The 22515-nt window shown below is 45.4% G+C and overlaps 2 protein-coding genes across 2 annotated transcripts; one reads left to right on the forward strand and one right to left on the reverse strand.

The window, feature by feature from the left end:
* Positions 1-253: 253 nt before the first annotated feature.
* LOC309375844 (chymotrypsin-like elastase family member 2A) lies at positions 254-10189 on the forward strand (the record flags this gene model as incomplete). Its single annotated transcript, XM_081921762.1, has 8 exons — positions 254-308; positions 1673-1761; positions 2350-2447; positions 3762-3890; positions 4801-4937; positions 6682-6827; positions 7858-8010; positions 9227-10189. 8 exons carry the CDS (start codon positions 254-256, stop codon positions 9242-9244), a joined length of 825 nt encoding a protein of 274 aa, XP_081777888.1. The 3' UTR covers positions 9245-10189.
* A 997-nt stretch (positions 10190-11186) lies between these two features.
* CASP9 (caspase 9) lies at positions 11187-22453 on the reverse strand. The gene is made up of 10 exons (XM_081923733.1): positions 22170-22453; positions 20882-21095; positions 19366-19455; positions 19086-19123; positions 17748-17924; positions 16757-16846; positions 15620-15767; positions 13636-13794; positions 12597-12706; positions 11187-11342 (listed from the first exon to the last, which is right to left on the reverse strand). Exons 1-10 carry the CDS (start codon positions 22299-22301, stop codon positions 11250-11252), a joined length of 1251 nt encoding a protein of 416 aa, XP_081779859.1. The 5' UTR covers positions 22302-22453; the 3' UTR covers positions 11187-11249.
* Between the last annotated feature and the right edge of the window lie 62 nt (positions 22454-22515).

Genomic DNA, 22515 nt, shown 5'->3' on the forward strand with positions numbered 1-22515 from the left:
AGACACAGACCCAGTCTTCAGTACACACCAAAGCTGTGACTTGGGTGGGAGAACAAGCAGCTGTGGGGGGTATTTTGGCACGGCCTTTGGGAGGAAGGCAATGGAAACTTTCTGATTGCTACGTCTCCCAGTGGCACACAACCAATGCAGACCTTTCCATGCCACTGATAGCATTATCAGCTGGACCTTCCACTGATAAACCCGCCCAGAATATAAGACCATTGGATGGAGAGCAAGACTCTTCTCAACAGAGATGTCCTCAGCCATGATTGGAGTCCTCTTCGCTGCTCTGGCGTTGGCCTACGGGGGTATGGGTCAAACTCAGGATAAATAAGAGGATGTAATTGCCTGGTTCATAGCCACAGGGCATGGAGGTGGCAGGCCTAGACTCCTTTAGATGGCTTTCAGAAAAAGAGTATCTAGATTATGAATGAAGGAGAGCTCAGCCAAGTGTTTACTGGCCAGGAGAGCAATAATAATAACAGAATTTCCACATGCAGAGGCATTCTCTCTCAGAGGGTCTGATACCAGGGACAAACCATGGGGTTTGTCTCGGTCAGTCAGTCTCCTCAGGGGCATCTCTCTGTCTTCTTCTAGAGACACATCACTGGGCAGATGGACCTCTCTGGTCTGAATCTGCAAAGCAAGTGGTGTGTTTGAATAGGAAGCCTGGAGAGCAGGTCAGACTAGACCGTCCTTGGCAGGATGGGGAGGTGCTCTCAAAATGCATCGCAGAGAAGTGGCAACTCAAAACCCAGCCAGGAGCGATTATGGTCTAGCAATGAAGAATTAGCACCATTGTTAACAGCAGCAGAGTAGGGTTTTTTTTACAGGCTGCTTATATGCTGTTTGAAACTGCTCTGCACTTGTCAAGCAGATAAACAGTGATGTGGTTTTTTTAAAGACATCTGAAGAAAGCCCTGTTCAGGGAAGTTTTTAGTTTGTGAGGTTGTACTGTGCTATTTCTACTTTTTGTTGGGAGCTGCCCAGAGTGCCCGAGGCAACCCAGTCAGATGGGCTGCATATAAATTATTATTATTATTATTATTATTATTATTATTATTATTAAGCTCATGCAAGCCTCAAAACAAGATGCACAATCGATTCTACCAGGAGATGTGGAAAACCTCTCCGGATGCTTTTCTGATATGTATCAGGCACTGAAAGCCATTTTGTGGGCACTGTGTGCAGATATGGTGGGATGGGGAGGGGTCTGCATTTCCAACTCACCCAGGCTGCATACGCAAAATAGCTTTGAAGCACATTCAGAAAGAGCGCGTGCACACACACACACACACACACACACACACACACACCACACACAAAGAGTTCTGGGCACTGTCATTTGTAAAAGTTGTTGGGAATTGAAATTCCTTGAGGAGTGAACTGCCGTGCCCAGAATTCTTCAAGGGGAGAACGTGGCCTGAAGGTCTAGTGTATGTACACAGCCTGTACAGACTCAGCAAAAACTCATTTCTTTCACACACACTCTGATTTCCAGTAGCTCAGCCACCACCAACCCCTGAAAGGGGTGGTATTGCGTAGAGTCAAAGAGGGTTCTTGCAACAATATAGGCGTGCTTAGTTATAGCCTGAGCATTTTGCTCCCTTGAGCATCATCCATCTGTTGCGCTGAACCTTCCAAAAGTGTCTGCACTGTGTCCTTTTTGCAGCCTTCAGTTGTGGGGTCCCGGCCTACAAGCCCAATGTAAGCAGAGTCGTCGGAGGGGAGAATGCCCGGCAGAACAGCTGGCCCTGGCAGGTAAGATACAGCCTTGCAGTCTTGTTGTCCAACTAATTGTCTGTCTCTCAGCACTAAAAAAGATGCCTTCCTTTGGCTTTCCATCATGGACTCTTTTCCTGAGAACTGGGGGTGGGGTGGGGTTGACGCCTCCCATCCATCCCAGCTGCCATGTTCTGCTGTGTGCTCAATTTCCAAGACTCAGAAAAACAGGATTCTCTCTGTATTTTGTGGTGCCTCCAGACAAGGGTTGGTTGTGGGCTGGGAGCTCCCATGCATGCCAGAGAAACAGGATTCCACCACAAATTCAAGAAGTTGACCCTGTAATGAGAGACGAAACAGCTCCAGGAAGTTGCCCCATCTCCGTTTGTCATAGTTTGTCAGCTATGAAAATGTACCCGGTGTCAAAGTCAACCTGTCAACGTCCTAGTAATGAAAGGAGAGAAAAAATCAGAGTCAAATGTCATTTATTACAAAATGCAAATTCAGAGCATCTGGAAAAGGGTTTTCAGGAGCAAACTTGTTTCAGCTCTGATTTGGGTAGCGTGAAGGGTGGTCCAGGGTTGGGCATCCTTCAAGCTCATCCTGAGACTTGTCTGTCATTCTCAGGCTTCCCTTCAATATCTGTCCGGTGGGAATTGGCATCACACATGTGGCGGGTCCCTCATCGCCACCAACTGGGTCATGACAGCCGCTCACTGTATCAGGTATGTCAACACCCCAATAAAACAGCTGCTTTCATTTAAGACTCTGGGATTCTTGGCACTCTGGGAAATTTGGCCACTCCTGGCTGGCTGTGTCTCCACCACAGTTGGAGAAGGATATTGACAAGGTGGGACGTGTGCAGAGGAGGGCGACCAAGATGTTCAAAGGCCTGGAAACCAAGCCTTCTGATGAACAGTTGAGGGAGTTGGGTTTGTGTAGAGTGGATAAGAGGAGACTGAGAGGGAATATGACAGCCATCTTCAGATATCTGAAGAGCTGTCACATGGAAAATGTAGCAAGTTTGTATATGCTGCTGTTCCAGAGGGTGGGACCCGAACCAGTGGTTTCAAATGACGATGGACTAAACTTTAAGAAGAACTCTCTGATGATAAGAGTTGTTCAATAGAGGAATGGACTATCTTGCAGTGTGGTGACTTTCCTTCACTGGGGTTTTTTAAGCAGAGGTTCGATGTCCATCTGTCAGGGATTCTTTATTGATCCTTGCCTTCCAGCCTGCCTGGAATACTGAGAGTACTGACCTCCCCCTTGCTTAGTCCATCACATATTGGTCACTGAGAGAAGAAGATATTGGACTAGTTGGGTCTTTGGCCTGATACAACGAGGCTCTTCTTGCAGTTGGCAAAATGAACTGTAGCCCATGAAAGTGTTTGATATGCAAAAAATACTGGATTGTATCCATAATACAGTGGTACCTCGGGTTAAGTACTTAATTCATTCCGGAGGTCTGTTCTTAACCTGAAACTGTTCTTAACCTGAAGCACCTCTTTAGCTAATGGGACCTCCTGCTGCCGCCACGCTGCCGGAGCACAATTTCTATTCTCATCCTGAAGCAAAGTTCTTAACCTGAGGTACTATTTCTGGGTTAGCAGAGTCTGTAACCTGAAGCGTATGTAACCTGAAGCGTGTGTACCCTGAGGTACCACTGTAATTTAATAAGAGCTTGTGGCCCATCTAGTCCAGCATCCTGTTTTCACATTCGCCAGCCGGATTCCTGTGAGAAGTCAGCAAGCCGGACCCTCAAGTGTTAGTGTTTTTGTATTGTATTGTTCATTTTTTTTTGTAGTGTTTAAATTGTTGGAAAACTAATAAATATTATTTTCAAAAAAAAACAAGTGTTAGTCATACTCAGAGAAAGACCCACTGAAATCAAGGCAGATGACTCGTTCAGGTCCATTAATTTCAATGCGTCTATTCTAAGTAGAATGTAGTTGGATACAACCCGACTCATTTGATTTTTCTTCTTCATTATGCAAAGAAACACTCTTATCCCTCACTCTTTTTCTCCATTTCTTCAGTTCTGGTCGGACTTATCGCGTCTTCCTTGGAAAGCACAGTCTCTCAGCCAACGAGAGAGGATCAGTTGCCGTCTCCCCATCAAAAATCATTGTTCACCCCAAGTGGGACGCAAGTAGACTTACCAATGGGTAATATAATAGCTTTTCATGAAGCAAGAATAGAAGAAATTATTGTGGTCAACAGTGGTGGTGGTGGTGGAGGGGAGATAAAGTTAATTTTCTATATTATTATTTTTCAAATCAATGCTAGTATTTGTCATGCCATCAAAGTCATACATTTATTTTTTCTGAGTAAATCTTGCATTTTCCATATGAAAGCCAGCAGCAGCATTAACAAACTGTGCGGCTGAATTACATTTTCTAACCAAGAAAAATGGAACCCCTTAGTTGCCAGCTGATGCATGGTTTAATCCTGCTTTCTAGCTGCAGGATCATCCCATGTTTTTACCTGTCCCATATTTGACATCACATGCAATATCAGGTGTGGGGTGAGTGGGTGTGGTTTGAGGGGGGAACAGCCTCACCAGCAAAAGTTGTGGCAGGTCACATTTAGCCTCTGGGCCAAAAGTCCCCCACCTATTGGCCTGGAGGCTTGTCGGTTAATCCAGAGTCTTTGCATTCATTTGACCAAACCCTAGGAAATGTGGAAGAAATCCTGGGCAATTTATCCGGAATCCCCTTGGCACGGTTTTCTAGTTTCCATGCACACCATAAGCCACATTCTCACCTTACATTTTAAACCATTATAAGACTTTACCAGTCATGGCTTCCCCCCAAAGAATCCTGGGAACTTTAGTTAGTAAACCCTTGTTCTCCTTTCCAGAGTGGTTTAACAATCAGTCCCTCTTCCCAGTGAACTCTGAGAACTGTAGCTTTGTGAGGGGAATAATGACACCCAGCACCCTTAGCAAATTACAGCTCCCAGAATCCTTAGGCGGGAAGCCATAACTGTCTAAAGAGGTATATTAATGCTTTAAATAAACAGATGGGTGTGGCCTGCTCTTCATGCCCATTTTCCCTCTTTCTCCATCAAAACCAGGAACGATATTGCACTCATAAAACTTTCTCAGCATGTCACCTTGAGCAACAGCATCCAGACAGCTTGCCTCCCCAAAGCTAACAGTATCTTAGCTGCCAACTATCCTTGCTACGTAACTGGATGGGGAAGGCTGATAAGTAAGTGTCATGATGGATTTTTTAAATTGAAAAAAATATTTCTATTATACTTAATTGCAAGCAGTTTGCAACTCATTGCCCTTTTGAGGAGCATATTGCGCAGCAGTGCAGTGATGCCCTCAGAAGTGCAGGGTCCTTTCATGAGAGTCACAGCTATGCCCCCGTCTAAGATTATACAGTCATCTTTATAAATATAGAATAATAATAACCATGGGTGCATTGCAATAATAAACAAAGGTCTCCATGTGTTACATTACAGCTAGATCTACTATTTTCTGGGCACACTTCTCCTTGGTGTTTCTCCCATGTGATTTCTCCAGGCCGAACCTAGGAGCCAATCTTCAGTGGCTGACTCACCACCTGGTTAGAGCATGGTGCTGATAACACCAAGGTTTCAGGTTCGATCCCCGTAAGGGACAGTTGCATATTCCTGCATTGCAGGGAGCTGGGCTCTACAATTCTATGAGTTGATTCCCTTTACTCTGATTGGCTCCAATCAGCACCAAGAGTGAGAAGACTTCTTTTCAGGTGCTAAAATTCTTCCCTTTCTTGCCCATTGGGCATCTCTAGGTGAAATTCTCATGTGCAAGGAGCAAGGTTTTTGTCACACTCACTTGACTTTTGAGGTAGCTACGTTTGAGATGTTTGTTCTGTAAACCATCTCGCTCTGCAACTTTCCCCAGCTCCCTATGTTTCAATTAGAAGTACCCTGGGAACATCAGGAGGCAACACTTCTCATGGGGCTTTTCTCAGATCAGCAAGCATGGGCAGTCGGGGGCAGTGGGCAGGGGTGCCAACTTGAACAAAATATTGGGGAGGCCCAGGTAAGCCCCACTCCACATAATCAATCACGGGATGCATTGCATGCACACCATTAGAATGGCAATGCCCATCAACTGTGGGGCTCTCGGCCCCCTCAAATATTTTATGGGGGTGCTGAAGGCCCCTCAGCCCCTAGAAGTTGGCTCCTATGGCAGTGGGTGGGGCTGCAGAATCCTGCAAAAATGTTTCCTGGAAAGAAAAGCACCTCCAACACTCCCTGCCATCTCGCAACCACGAGGTTACAATATAAGCCTCTTCCTACAGTGCTAGGGGGATGAAGACACGGGAACTACCAAGTAGTTTAGAAATCTTCTAAATAAAAATAAAATAAATAAACACTGCACGCACCAGCTTTCTAAAGTTCCCTGAGAATGAGGCAGAAAACTGGAAGTCTCTTTCACAGGAGAAGAGCACTTTCAAAGTGGGAGGGCTTTATTTTTTTTTAAGCAAAGCACTAGGACACCTATTGCGGGACGTGGGTGGTGCTGTGGTCTAAACCACTGAGCCTCTTGGGCTTGCCGATCAAAAGGTCGGCGGTTTGAATCCACACGATGGGGTGAGCTCCCGTTGCTCAGTCCCAGCTCCTGCCAACCTAGCAGTTCGAAAGCACACCATTGCAAGTAGATAAATAGGTACTGCTCCGGCGGGAAGGTAAATGGCGTTTCTGTGTGCTGCTCTGGTTTTGGTGCTCCATTGAGCCAGAAGCGGCTTAGTCATGCTGGCTACATGACCTGGAAAAACTGTCTGAGGACAAACGCCAGTTCCCTCAGCCTGTAAAGTGAGATGAGCGCCACAACCCCAGAGTCATCTGTGACTTGACTTAACTGTCAGGGGTCCTTTACCTTTACCTTTTTAGGATGCCTATTACTTCCTTGCTTGACATTGCTCCATCTCATAACTCTCTTGCTTTGGTCTCTTTTAGCAAATGGTCCATTGCCAGATATCCTGCAGCAGGGGCGCTTGCTTGTGGTGAATCATGCCACCTGCTCCCAGGCCAGCTGGTGGGGCAGCTCGGTGAAAACCAACATGGTCTGTGCAGGCGGCGATGGCGTGATCTCCAGCTGCAACGTGAGTGTGTGCATGCATGCAGGTGTCAGAGTAGGGGCAGCCCAATCCAGTGGCCAGAAACCTAGCAATTGGACACACCTTGCAATTGGAAGGAGATGTACCAAAGAACCAGATTTGCAATGCATAACTCATTCTGGCATTCACAAGGGATGGAGGCAAAATTCAGCTGGGTTTGCATTTGAGTCACACTCCCCGAAACAATAATATGAACCATCCTTCCAGCTCAAGATAGCCTGTACTGCCTGGCAGCAGCTTCCCAAGCCAGAGGGGCAGGGCTGGATTTAGGTTTGATGAGGCCCTAAGCTACTGAAGGTAATGGGGTCCTTTATATGTCCAGCTGTCCTTTGTCAACAGCAAATTGTCGCTGTTTTTTGTCTTCAATATATGCTATATGGTAATTTATAGACCTAATAGATATCTAAAGCCACTTGCACATAATAAAATATGTATTTTATCAAATTGTTGAACTGAAATACAATTAAGAAGTACATTAATAGTGAAATAATTATTAAGCTCTAACTTAAAATGATGTTTTTATTCCTAACAAACTTGATAATGCAAACACACTGGCATTTGGCAATAACAAAAGTTCCTTGATGAAATGCAATTTACAAAGACTCATAATCTAGTCTCTAGAAACTTGCTATCGCATGAAATAATAATTGTAGGTTTTATTTTGTTTTTTATCTTATATTTTGGAAATGTACATCCAGGTTTTTTTTCCTTTAAATTTTTTTGGGGGGCCCAAGAGAGTGGAGCCCTAAGCTATAGCCTGCTTAGCTTATACATGGATTTATGTATAAGCTAAGCAGGCACTGCAGAGGGGTCTTTCCCAGCCCTTCTGGAGCAGCCAGAGGTTGAACCTTCTGCATTCAAAGCAGGTGCTCTAAGCACTGAGCCCCAGCCCTTCCCCAACCAACTATGGCCCTGTACTTTCTCATCCCCCATTCCTCAACGCAGAGCATTCGTGGTGACCCAGGACATCTCCTTCCCCAAAAGCTCCTTCAAATTCTGCTTGACTTGTTTACAGGGGGACTCCGGTGGCCCACTCAACTGCCAAAACTCTAGTGGGAAATGGGAGGTGCACGGAGTGGTCAGCTTCGGTTCCGCTCTTGGCTGCAACTACTACCGCAAGCCGTCTGTCTTCACGCGGGTCTCCGCCTTCAACGACTGGATCGCGCAGGTGAGCAGCGCACCTTGAGGCCTGTCCGTCATCCTTGCCGCTTAATATGGATGCTGCTGTGTTCTGGTGTTTCAGTAGAGACAGAACACATTTGGGATGAAAGGCGGCAGGGGAAGATCTGCCTTTCGACTGAGGCTACACCCACATTTTCCTCTGAATTTCTGAAGCGCCCAATTCCCCGGCTCTGTTTCCAATGTGGATTTGGTGCACTAGGAACACACACACCTTTCTGCATTTGATTTCTACAGAGTGCTGCCACAGGCATGCAATTCAAATTCATTCCACCCAAAATCATTTACAAAATATTTTGCCCCTTTGAGCCCTCCCCAAAGTAAGCCTGAAGGAGCGTCTCCACCCCCATCGTTCTGCCTGGACGCTGAGGTCCAGTGCCAAGGGCCTTCTGGTGGTTCCCTCATTGTGAGAAGCAAAGCTACAAGGAACCAGGCAGAGGGCCTTCTCGGTGGTGGCGCCCGCCCTGTGGAACGCCCTCCCATCAGATGTCAAAGAGACTACCTGACAATCAGAAGACATCTTAAGATTCAGGGAGGTTTTTAATGTATGACATATTAGTGTATTTTTGGTTTTTGTGGAAGCTGCCCAGAGTGGCGGGGAAAACCCAGCCAGATGGGTGGGGTACAAATAATGAATTATTATTATTATTAGCCCTCCCCATTCAGACTTGAAATGGCCCTCAGATTCAGTTGCCAGTCTGGGCAGGTTTTGTACATGGAATTGGAAGTGTGTGGTTTCTGCAGAGGGGGGAGGAGATCACCTTTGCCTCAGGTAACCAAAGGTCTCTGGGCAACCTAGCAGGCATCTCTAATGCCTCTAATCTGCCCATCCTGCTTTTAGAACTCAAAGCAAAGGTGGATATTTTATGCATCTCGAGCCCCTATCCCACCATTGCCATCTGCGAAACCAGTTCATGTGTGACAAATGGGATGAAGGGAGTGGGGGGGGGGGACATGCCACAAAAAAGCAATTTACAAGTTTTATACAACGCTTGTTTTTTTTAAACAACAAAAACCACCCTCTGAGTGGCTTAGTAAGAGAATATAAAATATGCATACAAAATGAAATCAGCAAACATCATAAAATGCTCAATATACAGATGAAACCTTTTAAAAAACGAATATATACAAAGGCAAATAAGCCAATGCTTCTTGCTTTTTGAGACGAATGCTCACACTTCCCTTTTCTTTTGCATTGTCTGTAGGTGATGGCGCAGTATTAAGGCAAAGAGTCTTGGAGCCCAGAGAGAATCGGCCAGGAACGCTATCTTAAGAATAACACCAGTTGCACAATAAAACAAAAGCAAACATTGCAATAATCCAAGCAAGAGTGTCCAGTCCCTGATGCTGGGAGCACCTTTTCTTTGTATCTACGATCTCCTCTTTTTCAATTCTCCGCCACTTTGCACACTGCTACATGTTAAATAGCAGTTTCCAGTTCTTCTGATGAGGGGTTACAAAATTCAACATGTGCTGCTCAGGTACATAGTGGCATCTCCTGCCCGGCTGATTTATGGTGCTTTATTCAGTTCTTATTAACACTGATTTATTATTGGCCTTCTCAACCACCATCCCAAAGTGATTTAATAGATGAGAGAATTAAAAACAGTCAGAAACACAAAAATAGCAAAACTAAAACCTTTGACAGAACCAAAGGTTGCTTTCACACTGCATCTGCTTTCACATGCATCTGCTTCACCCACACACCAGCAGAAATTTCTCCAATACATGCAAAGGCAATGACCACATTATCGCAACATAGACAACCAAGGTAACTTGTCAGGAAGGAATGCATTTGCCAAAATGCAAGAACTCTCCAAGCAGCTGTAAGTCAAAAACATCATGTTTTTTATTTTTCATTTCATATACATTCTGATTGTAAAAAAATTAAAAAAGCAACCCTCAATGCAATTTACAAAAGAATAATGCCATAAAACCATCAGTAAAAACAGTTGAAAATTGAAAATATTTTTTAAAAAAATAAATTAAAAACAGATTAAAACACCTGTCCACATTCTACATATCTGGGTAAAGGTAAAGGGACCCCTGACCATTAGGTCCAGTCGTGGCTGACTCTGGGTTTGTGGCACTCATCTCGCTTTATTGGCCGAGGGAGACGGCATACAGCTTCCGGGTCATGTGGCCAGCATGACTAAGCCGCTTCTGGCGAACCATTTACCTTCCCGCCAGAGCAGTACCTATTTATCTACTTGCACTTTGACGTGCTTTCAAACTGCTAGGTTGGCAGGAGCAGGGACTGAGAAACGGGAGCTCACCCCGTCACGGGGATTCTAACTGCTGACCTTCTGAACGGCAAGTCCTAGGCTCTGTGGTTTAACCCATAGCGCCATCGACATCCCTCACATATCTGGGTAGACTTGCCTAAATAAAAGTTTTTCAGCATGCATCGAAAAGAGTACAGTGAATACACCAGCCCCATGTCAATAGGCAGGGAGTTCCAAAGTTGTGGGCGCAGCCACACTAAAAGATCGATTTCTTACAAATGCAGAATGAGTATTATGTGGTACCTGTATCAGTACTAGTTCCACAGAACTAAGCAGTTGAGTGGACACATTTGGTAAATTTGTCAGACAAGCACCCTAAAGATGGCTCAAGTTTCATGTAAAGCAAACTCTTAAAAGTTTCAGCAGACCTGCCAAAAATAAACTGAACGGGCATGAACAGACTCCAAAAGGGCATGGAATTGTCAAAATTATGAGGATGTGGGATGCTCTTCAGATCATGTTATGTCCTTGCTCCTGCCACTGAGCAGGTTCACAGATACCCATACAGGCAACAGAGTCTAAATAAGGAACAAGACAGACTGCAGAGAAATATAGATTTAATTGTGCACATACAACGTACACATCCTCTCCCCCCCAACAAAGTGCTTTTTAAATTATTGGGTTGTAGCTGACCAAGTCCTACTCAGAGTAGACCTGCTGAAAACAATGGATATAAGCGTCATTTCCATGGATCCACTCTGAGTAGGGCTAACTTTGGAGATAACCCTCTATTATTCATCTGCGGCCTATTTACATCTCCAACATGAGCTGGCTTAACAGCCGCAGCTTCCCCTCAAGCACTTTTGCAAAGGAAGACAGGCAATTGGAAGAGGTAATTTGGAATGCTCTCAATACAGACACAGGAAAAAAGTAAGACATCTTCTGCAAGGGGACTGGTATCTTTCCTTGGGTTTGTTAAAGGCAAAGCTTCACCAAGGCTTCTTCATTTGGCTGTGAAGAAGAATCGCTTCCGGAGGAAATTAAAACAGCCAGGCATCTGCTTATATTCCCCTTTTGCAGAAACGGCATTTGCTACCTGGGCGAGAGAAGGGAGAAACCATTTGCTTCTTACACACAAACATCACATCAACAAAAGGGATGTTTCAAGCATCAGACAACAGACAGGTGGCTAGGTGGAGCAAGAGACTGGAAATTTGGTGGAAGGACCACAGCTCAGCTTTGGTCCGAATTTATTTAGAATCATAGAACTGTAGAGTAGGAAGAGACCCCAAGGTTCATCTAGTCCAACCCTCTGCAAGGCAGGAATCTCAGCTAAAGCATCCATGACAGATGGCCAAACAACATCTGCTTAAAAACATCCAAGGAAGGAGATTCTACAACCTCCCAAGGGTGACCATTCCACTGTCGAACAGCTCTTCCTCTCAGAAAGTTATTCCTGATGTTTAGCTGCAATCTCCTTTCTTTTAACTCAAAGCCATTGCCTCAAGTCCTACCCTCCAGAGCAAGATAAAACAAGCTTGCTCCATCTTCTGTGTGACAGCCCTTGAGATATTTGAAGTTGGCTATTATACTTCTTCTCAGTCTCCTCTTTTCCAGACTAAACATACCCAGCTTATTCAAAAGGCTTTCCTCAAAAGGCTTGGCTTTTTCAGCTGTGGCTCCAATCTGGTGGAACGCTCTGTCACAAGAGACTAGGGCCCTGCGGGACTTGACATCTTTCAAGGGCCTGCAAGACAGAGCTGTTCCACCAGGCCTTTGGCCAGTACACAGCCTGACCTCCTCCTTTGGCAATCCTCACAGAACTCTAGCCAATGGTTGCCATTAATTTGATTTGAACTGATTTTATAATGAAATGATTTTAGAATGTTGTATTATTTTACAGTTGTTAGCTGCTCAGAGCCCGGCTTCGGCTGGGGAGGGCGGGATATAAATAATTTATTATTATTATTCTATACTTTAAATTAATTCTGACGTTAAGCCACAATATTTTGGGTTTTTTGCTTCACAGAACACCTAGAATTCCACAGTTTAGAAGACTTCTGAGCCCCCACACAACCAAATTCTTACTTTTTTCAACACAGTTAGTAAACAAGCTTTGAACCCAATACACAGATAGTGAGAAGCCTCATTTCCATAGGGATTTAGTTATCCACTTATGAATCCCAAGGAACCTGCTCTGACATTGTACTTGAGCCAACTGTGAGGAACGCTGAGGTTGCATCCTGCACTGCAGATCCTGTACTGAGGAGGCAGCTAGCGGAAATTGTAGAGTTCTTTCCAACTCTATGATCCTAAGCCAGGCCTCCCAGCTCAAACATGCAGAGCTTACCCTCAGAAGCATGTTGAGCAGGTCTTCGGAATGGGCATACTGTTCCAGCACGTGGTCCAGGGTTTCGACATACCAGGAGCCTGTGCACTTATTCCTCCAGGACACAAAACCTGCAATGAAGGAATAGGGGGAAAACCTGTGAGAAGTTAATCAGATCCCGCAATCTCACAGAAACAGAGAGAAAACTTGCAGAAAGCGGAACTGGGTGCAGAAAGCCAGCTTCCTAAGAATCTCAGCGATATTTTATTTCTAAAAAATCAAGTGTCTAGTCCTTGTTGAGAATACATGCTTGAAAGCAGGGCCAATCCGTGGTGGTGAGGAACAGCAGAGCTGTTTGGCCTTGGGCCTCAACATTAAAGGTAAAGGGACCCCTGACCATTAGGTCCAGTCACGGACGACTCTGGGGTTGCGGCACTCATCTCGCTTTATTAGCCGAAGGAGCGGGCGTACAACTTCCGGGTCATGTGGCCAGCATGACTAAGCCGCTTCTGGCGAACCAGAGCAGCGCACAGAAACACCATTTACCTTCCTGCCGGAGTGGTACCTATTTATCTACTTGCACTGTGACTTGCTTTCGAACTGCTGGGTTGGCAGGAGCTGGGACAGAGCAACGGGAACTCACCCTGTTGTGGCGATTCGAACCGCCGACCTTCTGATCGGCAAGTCCTAGGCTCTGTGGTTTAACCCACAGCGCCACCCGCGTCCCATGCCTCAACATTAGACACTTGTTAATTTTTTGCCATTTGTATCACAGACCAAGACCCCTTTCACCCCTCAAAGCATGCAAAGGTGCATCAGATGGAGAGAGGGCTCCTTCTGTGTTGCCCATACCGTCCAAAAGTTATGGGGAAGCACCTGGGTTTTTTTGGGGGGGGCAGCTTCAGCCTACCATGTGCCGAACAACTCTAAATCTATCGGTCAGGGAGCATCTGTCATGCAAGGCAGAATCCTTACCACCACCACCCAAGAGCAAAATATGAAAGAAAGAAACTCTGCAAGCACCTGCAACTTTTTGCCTTCCTTCACTGCTGCTGCTCACCTGGAAAAGTAGAGTAAGACACTAGGATGTCACTAGGGGTAGGCAAGCTTGCAACAGCATCTGTCTGATCAGAGCCTCCTGCAGGCACCTGGATGGGAGATGCATCTGACTCGACTGCAGAAGTGTCAGAATCCACTTCAAACCCCCGGTCCTTCTTCTCTAGAAAACCCAAGCACACAGACCTCTCAAAAAACATCTACAATACACGAACCACACAATAGCATGCTTAAATATTTTTTAAAAAGTTAGTATGGAAAATAATGTCCATGAGGAAATAGGGCCGGAAGATACAGAACCGGATGTGAATTAACTATTCTACAATAAGCAAATAAATATGAAGTGTTGTTTTAATATATGACTACGGGGTAGACACTGTTAACAAAGTGTTAACAGTGTTAACACTGTTAACATTTTTTTTTTGTTTTTCTTGCTTTCTTTTTTATTATAGTTCTTACAGTGCAACAATACTACAATGATGTGTTCAAAAACAAACAAAGCATCCTTTAGCAATTTAACATGACATTCAACATACATATATCCAAATATTATTTATTTTCACCCTCTTTTTCCCCTATGACTTCCCTCCACCCATGTTTGGTGTTATAAGCTTTATTACGGTATCTTTTAAATTGTGTTTAATCAGTATATTATTGCTATTGACCAGGAAATCTTGTACGTTTTCCCTCTTAACTTTGTGGGTTTCAGTCTAAACATTATCTATAAATCACTTTTGGAACATCGTTTTACCATATATTAATCTATGCAAACCCATTCTTTCTTTAAATTCTGGTTAGATTGTAATCTGATTTCTGCCGTCATGACGAAAGGATTTGTTGTTTTCCAACGCGGAGGAACGGCTGCTGATGTTATTGGAGGTAAAGTTGCTATGTCGGAATGCAGGAAGAGGACTGCTGACATTTTTGGGCGGAAGGGGAAATGAATGAATTTGGGACATTTGGGTCTGTAGATTGGGAAAATATCACTTAGCAGAAGCAGGAATAGCTGGACGTCACCCTAGAGAGAATACTTTGAATAATATTTTTATCTGTAAACTCGCCCCGCCCCCATTCTTTTATTATTTTCGGTGTCCTCTACTCTGGGTCACTGTGGGGATTTTACACACCTGAAGGTGATGCATGCTTGACAAAGGACCCTGTGTGAGAGGCAGGGAAGGGAAGATCTCCCAGGGTGGGAGAAGAAAGGTAAGCTCCCAGGTGGGAGCTCAGAGGGTCCACCATTTTCTGTGGAGACAAGGGTTAAGATCTACCTTAGAGAGAGGACTTTGTATTTCCCCCTCTTTCTTTTTTGGGTTTTCATTTAGATTAGTTTGTTTTTTCTTGTACGGCATGATGAAAAAGTTTCATTTTAAAAAATTGGGGGTCGGGGGAGAGGGTTAGACAAATTCACCGAAGGGAGGGCTATCAATGACTACTAGACATGATGGTGATGCCCTGTCTCCATGGCTGGAGTCAGTAAAACTTCTATATAGCAGTTCCTGGAAACCACAGGAAGGGAGAAGGCTCTTGTGCTTGGGTCCCCCTTGAGTTTTTCCCACTGGCCTCTGTGAGAAAAGGATGCTGGACTAGATGGGCCATTGGCCTACTCCAACGTACTCCTCTTAATTTATTAACTCCCTCCCCATTCTGAAAACGCCTTCAATCTTGAACGCTGCCTAGTTTCAGTGGCGCACTAGCCCCTTCCAGTCATTGTTTTCTGCTCTGGAAACTAGCCCTTTGTTTCCTTTGGCCTGCACACCTGGTTCTGGTCCTCTTAGAACAGCCTATCTCAACCTCTGGGTGCCCAGATGCTGTTGAATTACAACTCCCATCACCCCTAGCTAGCAAGGCCAGAGCTCAGGGATGATGGGAGTTATGGTCCAACAACGTCTGGGGACCCACAGGTTGAGAACCACTGTCTTAGAACAACAGCCAACTCCCTCCAGGTCCTGGACTCTGAGTTCCCAGAGGCCTATCAACACACTCACCTCCTCCACAAGCTTGAATGAAGAAGAGCTTGGGTTTCCCCCTCAGGCTAGGGCAATGGGTCCCATTGAAGTAGCTGACAATCTTTTCCACAGCGATGGACCGCCCATCTGTGCCATAGATTCCACCGGGAAACTGAATGTGGCTTGCCTGCAAGGAGAGCCAACGGTATCCAAAGAAATTCCTGCCAACTTCCAGGTACCAAGCCTTCTCTGATATCTCTTTCCTTGCAGGTGGCCTTAAAAGCTGTCATATATTTAAAGGGCTAGCAATTCCTAGACCTTCCGCCATGGCCACTGCCATGTACCCTACATGGAGATACCCTTGTAGATGGTCCAGTGGCTACAGCTACTGCAGAAAACATTGTGCTGCCACCAATGTTTCTCCTACTCAGAGTAGACCTATTGAAATTGATGGACGTGGCTCATTTGGGTCTATAAATTTCAACAGGTCTATTCTGAGTAGCATTTAGGTGGATAAAACCATTTACTTGGCTGGAGATTTTTGCACAACAAAATTTGGAGAAGTGTGAATTTCAAAGGATGGCATATTGTTTGGAAAGTGCCTGTTAGGCAGGTTTGCCTTTAAACGCAAACCAAATTTAATTCCTTAGTGCTCCTGTTCAAAGTTGCAGCCAGCCACACCCTTTTCCAAACTATGCCATTCCACCCTTTTTTCCTCCCTTCCTCAAACAAACAGCATTCCATGTCCACCGAGCATGCTCCATCATGTTTTGGCGGTCCCCATCCTTATTTCTCTTCTACACTTACTTTGGCAAACCTTGGGGTCTCCCCTGAACCCTGCCAACAGTGCCCTCATGTGGGTGAATGTTGCCATCTTGGCTACAAGAAGGATCAATTTATGAATTGCTCCCCATGGAACATTCTAAAGCAACTTAATAATAAAATTATAAAAGCATCAACAATAAAAACAAATCTGGGGTGCAAACTAGCTTTTTCCTCATATGGAAACATATACAGAATCATTCAATTATATAAAAATGGATCAACTAGAAGCCAGACGATTTAAGATTTCTTTTAAAAAGAATTTTGAAGAGCTCCGTTATCCAAAGAGAGACAGCTCTCTGCCCCAAGGGTCTTACAATCCTAGGATGTGAATGGAGCACCAGCCTCTCCTACCTGACAGCCGTGGGAAAGGAGGACAACCAGGCAACAATCGAGAGCGCTGTGGTCTCGCGTGGCCAAGCTCTGCAGCTCCGCGACAATCTCCTGCAGATATTTCCCAAGGTCTCACGTTAAAGACATCAACACAGCTGGTAACCTCAGCTCTGCCCCCTCTAGAAACCCCACCCTGGTGTCAAAACTGCTGAAAGAAAGCATCAGGTCAAAGCCTATGGGAAGGGACACACTCCTTAATCACGCAGGTTCCCACACTGTAGGCTGGAGATGATGGATGAGGGGGGAAGGGCCATCATCCCCTTTCCAGCTGCTGTTCCTTATTTGGGTTCCCCGTTTGGCTGTGGGGCTGGAATTCCCACTGCAAGGAAACATTTCTTGGGGGCTTGTGATTGTCAAGACTAATGATTGCTAGGGAAATAAAGCAGAAGAAGAGTCATACTAGATCAGGCCAAAGGGATCCTATCTAGTCCAGCATCTTGTCTTTCCAGGGGCCAATATATATATAATTTAAAAATCTGAATCATGAAATCATTGTAACCAGCCCTGGGACATGCTAGTGAAGGGCAGGTAAATAAATTAATAATGATAATAATACAGTGGTACCTCGGAAGTCAAACAGATTCCGTTCCGGAAGTCTGTTAAGACTTCTAAAATGTTCGTAAACCAAAGCGTGGCTTCTGGTTGGCTGCAGCAAGCTCCTGCAGCCAATCGGAAGCCGTGGAAGCCCCGTCAGACTTTCATGTTCTAAAGAATGTTCGCAAACCAGAACAGTTGCTCCCGGGTTTGCGGCGTTTGGGAGCCAAAACGTTCGACTCGCAAGGCATTTGGGATCCAAGGTATGATTGTAATAACAACAACAACAAATAATAATAATAATAATAATAATAGGAGTCCTGAATGTGATAAACATCAGCCCATACAGTACTACTCAAGGCTGTGTTGTTTTCTGCATTGGTTCTGTTGTTTTCTGCATTGGTTCTGAAATTCTCACCTGAGCTTTAAGATCCCGTCGGGTCAAGACCTCAAAGCGTAAGGATCTGAAGCGTTTCTCCAGCTTCTCACAGTCCACATCGGACCCAGCCCGGGAGGATAAGCCAGAGGTGCTGCTGAAGTTCACATTGTTGATGATAAGGCAGTAGCCGCAGGGGTCCGTTCTCAAGACGTAAACCTGTCAAGCAACATAGGAGGTGGGAGCTAGAACCATCTTGTTTGTCATCAGAAGCGTCCAGGAGAGAAAGGTGAACATGAAAGGGCTGTCAATCGATGGGCCCGCCCATCAAATGTGGCCTACAAAGCCAATCCTAGTAACAATCTGGCCCATGGAGCCAAAAAGGCTCCTCACCCCTGAGCCTAGGGAGAGAGCTGCAAGGGACAGTGAGAGAGGCCAGGAGACACATATTTGGGCCCTGTGCCTGAGGTTGCCCACTGCTGGTTTAGCTGGAGGTGGGAGGAGACGAAGTTTCCATATATTAAACAACCCACAGGAGCAAGGCCCAAGGGTATGTCTCAAAAGGAGAGGACAACAACTCAGGCTCTGTGAGTGGGAGGCCCCAGAAGGCAGAGGGCCTTCTCAGTAGTGGCACCTGCGCCCTGTGGAACACCCTCCCACCAGATGTCAAGGAAATGAATAAATATCTGACTTTTAGAAGACATCTGAAGGCAGCCCTGTTTAGCAAAGTTTTTAATGTTTGATGTTTTATCGTGTTTTTAATATGCCCATAGTGGCTGGGGAGGCCCAGGTAGGTGGGCGGGGTATAATAAAATTATTATTATTATTATACCCGAGCGTCCCCATTAGAAAGGGTTTCAAGGAGCAGTGCCAGGATTTCATTCCTGCATTGCAAGAGGTTGAATTAGATGAGCCTTGAGGGGGTCCCTTCCAACTATGCAATTCGTTGGTTTTAGGAAAGGCCTCTTCCTGAGGTATGTTAGGCTGTACTGTGCCATCATGGGACAAAGGCAACACTTTTTATAAGTGTGTTCTAACAGACAAATGGGATACAAATAAAGAATAATAATTTTCACCCAGTTCATCATCATCATCATTTATATCTACCCCGCCCATATGGCTGGGTTTCCCCAGCCACTCTGGGTGGTTTCCAACAGAAGGTTAAAAATACATTAAAAAATCAATCATAAAAAGCTTCCCTAAGCATGCTCACTGGTGTTTCTGGCCAATGTACCAAGCTAGTCTAAGCACAGTATGTTGGATGCTTCTGAGCTGCCAAGGAAAAAATTAAGGTGGACAAAAATTAAGGGGGCTACCCATTCCCCCCCACCTGCAAACAAACCCTAAATATGCTGATTGCAGAAATAGTAACTAACTAACCGTTTCAGCATTCCTTCTGGTATTTTCTTCTACAGAGCCTAGAGAATGAGACAAAGGTCAAAATATAAATATTTAGAAATATATTTAATGTATATAAGGCAGTGGACCTCCTCTTTTTCAAAAGCCAAGGCATGGACACCCTACTTTTGAAAACTTTTGATATCTCCGTGGTAGTTTTTGTTATGTGAATGGTGCCGCAGACCCACCGGGTCAGTTACACACCATCAATTGGGAAATCTTTGTAAGAAATCAAAATCTGATGTAAGAAATTTCTCCTTACCCCGAGTGGCCATGATGTCACGGGACGGTTTCTGGCGTCTCTCATTTAGTTCTTGAACAGGAAACGGCAAATTTCCAGAAGTCGTAATACCTGCAAGCATAAGGTCTGTTGTGTTTCTGCACAAGTTTCACATGGTGCCAAGAGTTGAGATGTTCACACATGCACTCCAAGTAATTGCTCTGTCATTATGGGTTCGATGCATTTGGTATGCAGTCACACTGCAACAATTGTAGGCCAACCTCAGTACAATTAAACCTGACCATTAATGATTAAACTGGTATAAAGTTTCCTATGAGCAATGCAATACAAGAAGCCAAATTCTTCACTTGTAAACACTGCACAGATGCTGCATAGCAGCAAGAATCATCTACGGCAGTGAGTGGGAAACCTGGTGCCCTGCAAATGTTGTTCAATTACAGCTCCCATCTTCCATGACTGTTGGCCGTGCTAGCTGGAGCTGATGGGAGCTGGAGTACAGGTGAGCCACCCCTGCTTTAGAACAACCCCTGGGTCCCAGTACCATAGTGTAACTGAGCAAAAATTTGCTTAATGGAAATAACAGGATTTTCTCCTCCTCTCTAGTCCCATCTTCATTCTCCTTCTGACATTTCCTTGCATCTGTTTTGAACTGCAACCCCCCTTGCATAGGAACCTGTCAAGCTTGTTCTTCATAAAGCATAATAATTTTTACAATAGACCCCCTGACCATTAGGTCCAGTCGTGGCCGACTCTGGGGTTGCAGCGCTCATCTTGCTTTATTGGCCGAGGGAGCCAGCGTACAGCTTCTGGTTCATGTGGCCAGCATGACTAAGCCGCTTCTGGCGAACCAGAGCAGCGCACAGAAACGCCATTTACCTTCCCGCCAGAGCAGTACCTATTTATCTACTTGCACTTTGACGTGCTTTCAAACTGCTCGGTTGGCAGGAGCTGGGACCGAGCAACAGGAGCTCACCCTGTCATGGGGATTCAAACTGCCGACCTTCTGATCGGCAAGCCCTAGGCTCTGTGGTTTAACCCGCAGAGCCACCCGCGTCCCTTTTATGTTCTACAATAGCCTCCCTCTAATAGCTTCCCATCCTAGCCAAATAAGAGGGATGTATCTGCATGCTCAAAATAATCTCACAGTTTGTAGAAGTTTTAAAACAAATATCGAAATATAACAACGAAAACATGCAAGCAAGATGCCAGCCATTCCCTTTCCCCAAAAACTCCATTCCATTTACCCTGCCTCTCCTGGTTACCTGCCCCCATGCTATATCTGCATTGACTGATTTAAGTGTATTTAAGAGTACAAGCAAAGGAGGGTATATGGCATGGAGTGTCTTGGGAAAAGGTATGGTTGGTTGTTAGCTTGAACAGGAAAGCTCTACACCGCAACACTGGGTTGCAGTATTAACAATAAATGGCCTCTGTTTTTCACCCTAGTTTCTATAGATATAGTTTCAAGATCATGGAGGCATGCTAAAATGAGATTACAAAATCCCCAACTGAAACAAGATCAGGGAAGAAATCATACGTGGATCCCTTGGTTTAGAATGTGGATGGATTTCAACTGGCTTTAGATCAGCTGGGTGCAACTGTGGCTGGTCACCTCCTGTGCTCAGCAAAGCAGCCAGGTCATTCTGTCCAGTTTCTTGGAGACACCAGATGAAAGCAGGCAATGCTCGCTTCCCACGAGTCTGCAGGTCAATAACCAGCTGCCTGGCCTGGTCTCGGCGTGTACCTGCTTTCTGAAGACAAATGAAGGTTATTCCTCCTGGAATTTGTAAACAAAAAACTTCACAGTGCATGCATACTGGAGAAGAAGAAAATGGAGGACAGAAGGCTAGGCCCAATATTGAAATCTAGAGCAGCCTTGCAGACAGCAACCAGTCAGCAAGCCAGGCCTTTGTTGGGCCCAGTGTTGTTCAATAACTTTATATATGATTGGGATGAAGGAATTGAGGGGCGGCTCACCAAATTTGAAGATGACACCAAACTGGGAGGGGTAACTAGTCCCGCAGAAGGTAGAATCAGGATTCAGTATGGCATTAGCAGATTAAAGAACTGAGCCAAATCTAACACAACAAATTGCAATAGGGACAAGTGTACGGTTCTACAATTAGGCAGGAATAATCAAATGCATAAATATAAGATGGGGGACACCTGGTCTGACACATGAAATGGATTGAGAGATCTTAGTAGACCACAAGCTTTACAGGAATCAACACTGTGATGCAGTGTTCACCCAACCCCCACCCCATCATGCCGGACTACATATCCCATTATCCCTGGAGTCCGAGTCCAACAACACCTGGAGAGCCACAACTTCCTCATCCCTGGCTTAAGTCACACTTTCAAAATGATGTCCATTTTCTGGGTGATAGTCTCAGTAATGTTCTTTCAGTTCTGCTGAAAACAGAATTATGTTTTCAAAATTTAAAATTCTGGACTATTTGTTACTTCTGCATTTTTTACTGAATGCCATTCTGGACAGGCACTGCCCCAGAAAAGCAGCCTAAAATATTTAAGGCACCCCTAAAACTTCTCCCAGCAGCACAATCCTATCTGTGTTTACTCAGAAGTAAATACTATAACAATGGATGGCGCTCACCACCAGATAAATGAAAGCAATCCAAGAGCCAAAATAGACACAAGGCAGAGTTCAACGGGGCTTACTTTCCTGTAAGGGCACATACAGGATCACAGCCTCAAATACTGCCAAGCACTTGAGGTAGGGTCAGCCTTTTAGGAAGTGAAACTTGGGGAAGGCTGGAAGAGAACAAAGGGGCCGCTTGTGCGGGGGAAGGGAGCAAAAGGCACACCTGGATCTCCTCGATCATATCCGGGGTGAAGATCTCTTGGTGCAGCAGCAGCTCCCAGAGGGGTTCCACTTGCAACTCCTTCACTAGGCGCAGCCGAGCCCGCCGCAGCGACTGCCTATGATCCTCCTCCATGGTACCTGCGGCGCCACTTCTTCCGGGAAGGGAGAGCCTCCCTTCGACACGTCAGGGGGCTCCGCCCCCTCTGACGTCTCAATCCATATAAGGACACCAGAGGGTGACTTCCTATAGCTTGCTCGGCATCCTGGGCGACGCCCCTTTAACCCTCTCACTCCCGGAGCCTTAACAAGTTTAGGACGGGGTGGTGGGGCAGCGGCTTGCTGCGCAT

The sequence above is a fragment of the Podarcis melisellensis genome (genome assembly GCF_964234715.1).
Source record: "Podarcis melisellensis genome assembly, chromosome: 8".
Classification (NCBI taxonomy): domain Eukaryota; kingdom Metazoa; phylum Chordata; class Lepidosauria; order Squamata; family Lacertidae; genus Podarcis; species Podarcis melisellensis.

Excerpts from the sequence above, each read along its gene's own strand:
- CASP9 (XM_081923733.1), bottom strand. The coding sequence starts at position 22,301 with ATGGAGGAGGATCATAGGCAGTCGCTGCGGCGGGCTCGGCTGCGCCTA. Across the intron at positions 19,124-19,365 it reads TGACATCATGGCCACTCGGG|GCTCTGTAGAAGAAAATACC; the intron begins GTAAGGAGAAAT and ends CTCATTCTCTAG. Across the intron at positions 11,343-12,596 it reads TGCTCAACATGCTTCTGAGG|GTAGCAAATGCCGTTTCTGC; the intron begins GTAAGCTCTGCA and ends TCTCTCGCCCAG.